We start from the raw sequence: 11,158 nt of genomic DNA, 5'->3' as shown, positions 1-11,158 counted from the left end.
CGATACTTCCTCCATAATAAATGAATTTGCAAAATGGTAATCATGTTTATTAAATCAAAATAAAGATAGCTTGCATTTACAATTTAATCTTGAGAATTTTATGAATGGTGGAGGCTTGAAAGTATAGTGCAAAAAGAAGGACAAGAGGAAGAAGACGATGATGTGGAAAAAAAAAAAAAAAGTTTTTTCCTTTAATAAGATAAGTAAAGTTAATGTCTAAATTACTAATTTCTAGGGAGTAATAATGACATTACTATGAGTGTTTTTTTACCCTTAGATTAACAGTAATCAAGTGTAACTTTTGTAAAGTTACATCAAGTGTAATTTGAACCTATATCTTTATATATATATATATATATATATAAATATATATTTTCGTATTTATATTTATATAAATAAGCAGCATGAGGCAGAGTAGAGTAACTAGTGTGCAGAAGTTCTCAACTTCCAGGAAACTTCAGAAACCTAAGCAGATAGGTATCTGTGAACCCAATTAATTAATTTTTCCCATTGCTTTTGTCTTGTTTCCAATACATGGACACCAAGGTATTATCCACCGGAGTTCAATACTCAAACTTGCCGGAAAGTTATATCAGGCCAGAATCAGACCGACCCCGCCTATCTGAAGTCTCTGCTTGTGATGATGTTCCTGTCATTGACTTGGGTTTAAAGGATAGATCCCAAGTTGTCAAACAAATTGCAGAGGCCTGCAAATCCTATGGCTTTTTTCAGGTACACACATATTAGCATATTCAACTCACTCACTTTTACTCTCTCATAAATTACATACTAGTATATTACATATGCAAGTCACTCACTTTTTACTCTCTCATCCACATATATATATAGCTAATTTGCCATTTTTCTCCTTTGACATATAACTAGGTGACCAATCATGGTGTGTCTTTGGAGGCAGTAGAAAAAATGTTACAAGTAGCCACTGAGTTCTTTAGCCTACCTGTGGAAGAGAAGTTGAAGTTGTACTCAGATGATCCATCAAAGACAATGAGACTTTCTACAAGTTTTAATGTGAAAAAGGAAAAAGTTCACAATTGGAGAGACTATCTTAGACTTCATTGTTATCCTTTGGACAAATATGTGCCTGAGTGGCCTTCCAATCCTCCTGATTTCAAGTAAGTACTTTTTCTCCCCTCGCTCTCAATTTTTTTTATTTTTTTATTTTTTTGAAGTATGATTAATATTATTTTAGTGACAAAATAAAGTTCTTTTGGTCCCTTAAAAATCCTTTTTTTTTTTTTTTGGGGATTAATCATTCTATCATATTTATTATTAAACAAATACATATCATAATAAAAAGTTGTATTTAAAACTTAAGCTTCTAGTTCTGGACACCCACGTTAACAAAAAGTTATAGTTAACATGGTTAACTGCACGAGAAATTAGAATAACTGAAATAACTGAAATAACTGAATAACTGAAAAACGGTTTCACTAGCAATATACATATATATTATATGATTCTCTTGAATATTTTTTTGTCTTCTCCATGATTGACATCATATGTCACCAATTTTAAGTTTTTAAATGCTGAATTATCACAAAACCCTCAATTTTATGAGATAGTTCCTAAAGAGATTATGTACCATAATCTTACTAGGTATTTGCATTAACATCAAGCTTCATTTGTGCATGCAAGTGCTTGGACTTTCCGTTTGCATTCATGCTTTTCGCCATAGAAAAGTTTTGATACCATATAATCCATTCCTTTTCTTTCTTCTTCCTTCACAGTTCACTCAAACAAACATGTATCTTCATAACTTCCCTCAAAACTATATGACAGCTAGGGATTTCGCAATTTTCTTCGTCATGTAGTAGATTTCAATCCATTTGTTGAAGACAACATGTTATAATATAGTTGACATGACGACAATATCTAATCAAGGTTATGATTCAATGGACTTTCTCATAAAAAAAAAAAAGGTTATGATTTAATGGAAGTTTCTAGATTATTTCGTGAATGATAATCTGGATTCAAATTTCCCTCCTTATTTATGGAATATTTTTCTTTAAAAAAAATGAAGGAAAAAAAATAAGAATTTAATAACATCACCATGTGCTAGGCGCGATCCCCTATGCTGGTACCCAAGCATATACTGCGACGTGCCACACCAGTAGTCACATGTGCAAATACAACCACAAATTATAAAAGAATGACCATATTTTAGCAACCGTTGGTCAAGTCGATTTGTCTCTTTTGCAATGCTACAAGTCACAGACGTGCCTTTTTAAGATACATTGTCTTTTGTAATGGTTGTTTGTAATAAGTAGAAACATTACAAGTTTAAAATCAAAAATCTACTTGTAATTAAAATCTCTGATTTCATGTGAACGAAAGTAACAACACAAGGGCACATATAAATTAGAAACTAGCTCTTTCCCAAAAAAAAAAAAAAACAAACAGCTAAAGTGTTTTGTTAGCTTATCAAAACATAGTTTTGTTTTATCTAAAACATCATCAATATATAAATAAATGGCCATGTTAAGGGTGATTTTAAATTAATTGTTAATAAATAATTTTAGTAAAATTTCGACACATTTTTTTATAAAAAATATAAAAAGTTGTAAAAAAATTATTTATTTCTTTTTCTATAACAAGTGCATCTTAAATCGATGCTTTAGAAAACTGTTAACTTTTCCCATATGTAAATATGTTTATTTTGTAACTTTATAATTACAACAATGGGAAGAGAGATTCAAATTTTGATTCTTATTACAAAAGAAAGTCATTTATTTCGTCTGTGAAAATTTTAGTAAATTCACTACGGCAAAAAAAAAAAAAAAAAAAAAAAAAAAAAAAAAAAAAAGGGCGGAAAGCATAAACGTAGTGGATTCCACATAATTCGGCTAAAAGTTACATATGTTTTTAAACTTATCAGATTTATGTGACAGAGAACAATTCCTAGAGGATTCCATTTCATTGGACCAGATTGGCTGTCATCCTGTGGGTCGGTGACTGATCTTTCATGAGAAAGGATATAATTATTTACAAAAACAAGCAATTAATTGACTTCTTAATTAACGTAAACAAAATCTCTACGCAACAAACACGGATTCGGATTCCACTACAATACCCTAGTGCTTCGTGTTGTAGGACAATTATTAGATTCTACATCTCACCATAAATTTAATCAGTATCGCTATAATTTACCACTAATGTAAAAAATAAAAAATATAACGTCACAGTATCTTTGGTACGTATGTTTAATACATAGTACGGTAAGTTATAAGATAAACTCTAGATATTTCCGAAAAACGATAACATGATATTTCTTACTTTCACATTCATAATGAATTTCGAGAACAACTAATTATTAGTCGCTTAACCCTAATTGCGGATTGGTGGGTAAACCCTGGAAAAAGTACTAGTTTAAGCCCATTGTTATTGGTTGACTTGACTCAGTCAGATCATTAAAGAGTGGGGCACATAGCTTTAGGCGCAGTTATTATGAGACTTTTTGTTTATGCGTGATAGCGTGGTCACATGGGCCAAGGAATTAAATATGTATTGAAAGACTTTTTCCTCTTACTTTTTCTCTTTCTACTGATTGAACGGTGATGACGCTACTTTGACGGTACAGTGCTGATATCATGGCCATTGAATATTGTGTACATGTTTTTGGGTGAAAGTTAGGCCTTATATATTTAATTTTGCCAGAATATTCCTGCTGTCATCAGCGAGAAATGCCGTGTTGATGTCATAAAAGCCGAATCACACGGTTTGTGATTGATTATTGAGGTGTGATCCAGTATTCCTTTAACTTCCATTGACCGCCAATCCAATTAAATATTGTTCCTTTGCATGGAGGCAACTCAGCCTCTCCTAGAAATATTTTGTACACTTGTTATATGTAGGGTTGTGTTAACGTGCGGTGCACGTCAACTACAAAATTCTTCTACTTTTTTCTGACAAAATTTTTGTCTTTTTTATAATTCATGTCATTTTTTCAATTTTGCAGGTATTGTTTAGAATTTTTTTTTTGACTTTTTTTGACATTTTTTATTATTATTATTATTATTTTTATTTTCTACACTTAACCAGCACCAGCGGTGCTGGTTAACATTTATATATATATATATATATATATTATTTTTTTTTAAATTCAGTTATTACCAAGGTTTTAAAAATTGGTACAAGCAAAGAACGTTTTTGGTTATGATTTTCAGTTTTTGATTAGTTTTAAGGATTTTTATTGGACCGGATTGGTAATTGGTTCCCGATTGAATTGGTTCGAGAAGCCATTGTTATTTTATATAGGAATAGAAAAAGGAAAATTCAAATCTTGATTTTATTCTAGAATGTCTCGAATGAGATAAAGTAATGTCATTGAAACTCTTATTAAAAGCTTATAATATAATAATAATACCCTACTAGGTAGGTTTTCAGTAGAACTTATTTAATACTGTGAAAGATATGCCAATCCTCTTAATTATTAAGAAACTAATTATTTTCATTTTATAACCCTATGCAATTCAGATGATTATTAAAATCTTTAATGATTTACTTATATTTGTAGGAGAATGACTCAAATGGTCCATATGAATGAGTGAATAATTTATAATTTATTAGTTTCTAGGGTCAATAGTTTCACTATTATAAGTAATTTGATCTTGTTCTAATATTCTTTCTTTTGTTAACTATTTTTTATGAGGGTTTTTGGAGTTTAGTTTATGAAGATCTAAGCAAATTGATGCTTATAATAAATGGGGGAAGGGGGAATCGACTTTGATACTCATAATGCAATTGGGTCATAAAACTCTTTACAATAATCTTAGCAAATTGATATGATTTTGTATGTGTTTGGTATGGTTTATTTTTTAGTTTATTTGATTAGATGATTAGATGCAAATTTTTAAGACCTTTTCTCTTTAGAGTGCAATTTATTTTACTTAATCATTTTTTAAATAAAATAAATCAATAAATTAAAGGTATCCTAATTGGATACTCAAACAATATGGAAGAAAGTGAAATCAAATATATAATGTTGTGACCAAATTGGTAATGACAACTTACATTGTGGACCTGTGTGCCTACCTGCCTTTGTCGTTCTTTAGTTTTACCTTTTTCAAAATTATATATATATATATATATATATATATATATATATATATAAAATGTTGTAACTTGGGATGATTTGGTTAGATCTTTTGTTTCTCATAAAGAATAAAGATCAATACAAACCTTTTGCTTTCGTAATTGAAAATTTTATTAACAAAAAAACTATAAGATTCCTCTTCTCTTTCACGAAATATTATAAAATATAATAAAATTTTTAAAGGTGAATTCAAATTTTTTATTACCTACATTTACATTTTCATACAAATATAGATTATAATGGTATTGATTAAAGTGTTTCGTTTACTGTTTTTTAAATTTTTTTATTATCCCTTTCTCAAAATTTTCTTTTTATTATTAAGTGAGTCATGTCACATGAGATCTCAAGTTTAATAAAAGGAAAAGTTGGTGAAAATTACTTTTGTCGCAATTTTAACATGTGCCAGTATCAGTGGCAAAGAATAAGTGATTTTTTTTAAAAAAAATTATAAACCAAGGGAGAATAAGTGTTGAATTTATGTATAAGTATTAATTCGCCAATTTTCGTCAAACAATCATTAAGTTATCACAAATGGTATGCTACTACAAAAAACAAATCCAAGTTTTTTTTTTTTTTTTTTTTTTTTTTTAAGAGAGAAAATCCAAGTTAACAGTTGCAAATTTCATAGATTTGACACGGTATAAAACTTGAGCGTAACTTACGGTAAAATTTTCTCTCTTTTATTATTATTATTATTATAAGTTTTTTTTTTTGGAGGCATTATTATTAATAATTTAGAGATAGAAGTTGAGGATCAATTCGTCACTGAGTATGTAAGAATTTTTTTTTTTTTTTTGGATACAATTTAAGATTTTATTATTTAATAATATTGAACGTCAGTGCTTTCATCATCATTTTGATCATTCAACAATTAGTGTTGAATAAGTGTAGTGTTTTCTAAGAACATTCTTTGTCCTAGCCTCCTAGGGAGATCCTTTGTCAAATCCTGATTAACCAGAGGTTTTTTATTTTTATTTTTTAATACCTATATTATGATCATTTAGAATTCTTACTTTGACTTGATTTTCTCCAAATTCAATATCTTCACTCAACTCAACAATAAAATAGTGTTAGCAACGTAATCACAATTCTATGTGATTCGTGCTTGGGTTCTTGATAACGGTATTTAGAGGGAGAACGAGGAGTTGTTATTACATACTTTGAGAGCATGCTTCTTCCCTCTCACAAAGCAGTTGGCCCCATAGTGCGTGGGACTCACCCCACTATGAGAGGGAGAAAGTATACAATAATTGAGAGAGAGAGAAAGAGATGTTGGACGGTCTATGCAAAGAATGAATGAAAAACAAAATGGTGAATGACGGGAGCTTTCATGAATTTTAAATAACAAGAAGCTAGCCTAGTGCATTTCATTTTTTTTTTTTTTTTAAGCTTCATTTGTTTAGTTTTGACTAAAAAAACTGAGATGGCTACTCTGTTGCAAAGGCACTAACATGTTATGGTTTTAGTATCCTACTACATAACATAAATCCCAAAACTGCTACATCAGTATGCCATAATATATCTATTAAAGGTTGCCTATGGTAACTTAAAACTTCCTCCCTCAACTTAAGGTGCTAGCTTGAAACAGTTGAACATACCATTTGTTTATAATTCATTCTATGCTAGAGAAAGTGAAAAATTCTGTTTAGACTCCTAGTTAACTAAGTGGTTTGTTGATTGATTACATAAGTTTATCATCGGTTCCATGTACAAGCAAATATAAATCACATATATCAAATCTAAACAATAAACAAGTACAACAATTTGATAACGAAGTGGAAAATCAGTAAAAAGAAATTATTTTCAAAGAAAAAGCCAATTTTGTGATCTAAAGGATTACTAATCCTTAAACTTTTGAGGAATCCTTTATTATTAATTGTGAATGACTGATTTTTCTCAATCTTTTCAACCTTGGTTCCATTGGAGCAAGTAAAAAAGATTGAGAAATAGAACAATTTGCTTTGATTTGTTCTCAATTTCCATGAGATGTCTTGGGGCGATCCTTTTGTCTACGGATGCTTGTAGAAAAATCACATGAAAAGATAGTTTACACACAAAACTTTGTACAGCTAAAATCTTTATTGCAACCTTAGCAAGTGCCTTGCTTGCCTTCCCATAGCAGTGGCCCTGAACCTTACTTTCCAATGAAACAAGTTTGACCCATAAGTTTGTTATAATGCAAAACATATGAGTAAAAGATCATCAAACCATCATTGAGTAGATCATAACCTTATCATTTTTTAACAGTTATAAACTGGACTCAACCTTGACACAATTATACTGACACAACATAATTTTGACATATTCTGGTTCTAGGATTTTTGCCAACACATCCATGAAACCATAATAAAATGTATTTAGATGCAGGTGTGCTGAAACTATGCCGTAATCACCTTGCAATGGCATGCATTTGCAAATCACGTTTGGAGGGCATTTTGTCCAAAGTAAAATGAGTCTTGGAGGTGTCTTGGCATGCTTTGATTGATCATATAATTCAAACATAGGATTTGAACCCAGTGTATTCATTTCATGGTAACATAATTAGTTGGTCATATATAAGAAAAATAAACAGAAGGTCACAGAATGAGTCCAATTCTTCTTGATGCAGATCATTCTTTTTGTGTGTTATCCACCAATTCCCAATTTTCCTTTGATAAAATAGGCAAATTTTGCAGAGAAAATATAAAAGAGCTAATGTATGTAACATTCTCTTTAATAGGGAGATTGTGAGTAATTATTGCATGGAAGTTCGACAACTTGGGTACAGATTAGAAGAATTGATATCAGAGAGCTTAGGCCTAGAAAAGGATTGCGTAAAGAATGTGTTGGGAGAACAAGGACAGCATATGGCTGTAAACTATTACCCACCATGTCCGGAACCAGAACTGACTTATGGATTGCCAGGGCATACTGACCCCAATGCCCTCACAATTCTACTTCAAGACCTGCATGTAGCTGGCCTTCAAGTCCTCAAAGATGGCAAATGGGTTGCTGTCAATCCGCACCCAAATGCTTTTGTCATTAACCTCGGTGATCAGTTACAGGTAACGATAATCTGATTGTACAAACTTCCTTATAGTTAATGGTGCTACAAAACAAACAAATACAACTTGTTAAATTGAGCAAGGAATTGTAATAGATCACTCACTAAAATTATAGATGCCAGGTTGCAACAGTATATAATTTTATTTCAAATGGCACAGTAAGCTTGTAGCATGTTGATTTTCATCACAATTTGTACTATAAGATGCATATCAATTTGCACTATAAGATGCTTATGTCATTTTTATGAAACACATTCTATTGTCAAGGATTTAAAAATGACAATGAATCATTGCAGGCACTGAGTAATGGGGTTTATAAGAGTGTTTGGCACCGAGCAATTGTCAATGCTGACAAACCAAGGCTATCAATAGCTTCATTCCTCTGCCCATGTGACGACGCATTGATCAGCGCCCCCAATTCACTCACAGATGATGGATCTGAAGCTGTATACAGGGGTTACACATACGCAGAGTATTACAAGAAGTTTTGGAGTAGGGACTTGGAGAAAGACAACTGTTTGGATTTATTCAAGAATTAGCCTGTGTTGGCTTGGATAGTCTTAAATTTTTGTACTTATTTGCTTATTTTCTTTGAAGTGAGTTAGGAAATGGCTTTAAGCAAATAAGCTTGCTTTAAGTTTTGCTTATTCGCTTAAAGCCATTTTCTACCTCCTTAAAGCAAGCAAGCAAATACGATACCAATAAGTCTATCCAAGTTCTCAACTAGTGAATCTGTTGTTGTTGCTGTTCTAGTTGTTTTCATCTATTTTTTTCTTCTCGTATTGGGTTTTTCTTGTTGCAAATGAAGTTCTGTGGGCGACTGTAATCGTTTTGTTAAGAAAAGTCCAATAGCAGCATGGCTGAAACGGTCCCCCTCTGCCATCAATTTATTACACCCAAGCTCCATATATAGCAGCATGGCTATAATTCACCCTAGTCTTGGTTGAATAATGGGGGTTCTGCCCTATTTCACATGCGGCAATGCATATTCTCCGGAGAAGGCTGGCCATTGTGCCTGTTATGGTAAGTGGGAATTTTTTCCAACTTTTTTAGGCATAAGATGAACCTTTAAATTGTCTTTTGCTGTATGTTTGATTGTCGGTGCATGCAGTTATATAAGGTTATGTTATGTGGAGTTGAACTTCCCTCCATTATTGTATTATGTCAGACAATTTTAGCTTTTCATGAAATGGTTATTGTATGAAAGAAAGTTTTTTCGCTTGTCACTTATGTTGCGTGATATAAAGTAGAAAAGGGTTGAGCTGCATTACAATAAGGTAGCTCTGATATCTAGCAGTAGCGTATTATCACTATGTTATTCCCATCCTACTAGATTTTGTCAATGATGCTGTGATATCTCCTTTTTTTTCTTTTTTTTTTTGTAAGGAAATGTGTGAATCATGTTAGGAATGAATCATGTTAGAAACGAATCATGTTAGAAACATATGTCAATATAGAATTGGTTAATCCTTTGACAAAATGCACTTTACTTGTAATTGGGTAGATTTAGGATGTGTATAATACTTCAAGGAACAAGGTTTTAAGTCTAAGTGTTAAAATCATGCAAGTCTGTCTAAGAAACAAGTGAAAAAATATTAGATTTTAAAGCTCGACAAATAGCATCTATCGAGGTTTAAAAGGTAGCTTTTGCTCGATGCTCGATAGTTGCTTGATAGATAATCTATCTATCGAGATTTACAAAAATCAGTTTTTCAGATCTAATTTTACACCAATCCATGTATACATGTTTAGGCTTTCTTTACTCACAACCCTAAACATATATAAAGATTATTTTAAGGACCATCATAGCTGATGCAAGTGAGTGCAGTTTGACGTAAAAAATTTTCACAAGCATATTATGGCCGGAGACATATGCCCTAGTTTATCTTTCTCTTGAAGAAGCTGCTGCGTTTGTACATCGTAGGGTTTTGTAACCGAGGAGTTTTGTGATCTTCATTGTGTTGATGAACTAAAGAACTTTGCAGCCAACATCCTTCTCAAGTAGGTGGTTAGTCACGTACTTGGATCCGTGTATCAATTGGTTAGTCACATACTGAGAGTGCATTAAAAAGAGAGATTGTCATTACAGAAGAAGTCTAATTGGGTATTAGGGTAAGGGTTCAACTGTAGACTGGGATAAGGCACTGGGATTCATTTACTTATAACCACTTGTTGTGATAATAGTGGATTCTTGAGAGTGGTGACCTTAAAATCACTCGATGGGGTTTTTGTCTTGAAGGTTTTCCCCATTCGTAAACAAATCACCGTGTCAACTTTATTTTCCGCTATATATTAACTTAGTTGGTGGTTTGTTTGTATTACCACGCGTATTGCATGTTAATCGAATTAATTAATTAACTTGGCTAATTAATTGGTTAATTCATAACAAGGGGTCAATACATTCTTAGCCTATCAGGTGGTATCAGAGCAGACACACTCTGATTATGGTTGATCTTTATTGTGTGATCCATTGATCTCTATTGTCATGGATAGAAGACAATCTTTAATTATACCTCATTTATTTGATAGCACTAACTATGCATACTGGAAAGTACGCATGAAAGTTTTTTTGTAGTCATTAGATGAAAAAATGTGGCAAGCTGTGGAGATAGGTTGGACCAAGCCTAAGGAAGCGCCGGCTGATTGGGATGATGTTAAGATTAAAACGGCTAACTTCAACAGTAGAGCATTGAATGCCTTATTCAGTGCAGTCACAAATGAGGAGTTCAAGAAGAAATCTTCCACTTAAACTGCAAAGGAAGTACGGACCATCCTCCAAACAACCTATGAAGGAACCAAGGCTTACTACTAGCTTTGAAGAGATCAAAATGGAGGAGGATGAGTCATTCGATGAGTTTTATGTCAAGTTTAAGGACATAGTAAACTCAGCCTTTAATCTTGGGAAAACCATTCTTGAACCTAAGATTGTTAGAAATGTGTTTAGATCTCTACTTGAGAGATTTCATGCTAAGATCACCGCGATTGAGGAATCAAAGGATAT

The 11,158-nt window shown here is 32.0% G+C and overlaps 1 protein-coding gene across 1 annotated transcript; it reads left to right on the top strand.

The window, feature by feature from the left end:
• The first annotated feature begins 392 nt into the window (after positions 1–392).
• LOC115960157 (protein DOWNY MILDEW RESISTANCE 6) lies at positions 393–9,383 on the top strand. The gene is made up of 4 exons (XM_031078907.1): positions 393–732; positions 886–1,133; positions 7,833–8,157; positions 8,454–9,383. Exons 1-4 carry the CDS (start codon positions 535–537, stop codon positions 8,694–8,696), a joined length of 1,014 nt encoding a protein of 337 aa, XP_030934767.1. The 5' UTR covers positions 393–534; the 3' UTR covers positions 8,697–9,383.
• Positions 9,384–11,158: the final 1,775 nt, after the last annotated feature.

This window comes from Quercus lobata, chromosome 9, assembly GCF_001633185.2.
Source record: "Quercus lobata isolate SW786 chromosome 9, ValleyOak3.0 Primary Assembly, whole genome shotgun sequence".
NCBI classification, from domain to species: Eukaryota; Viridiplantae; Streptophyta; class Magnoliopsida; order Fagales; family Fagaceae; genus Quercus; species Quercus lobata.
Note: the sequence above shows the minus strand (reverse complement) of the source record. Positions and strands in the feature narration are given on the sequence as shown.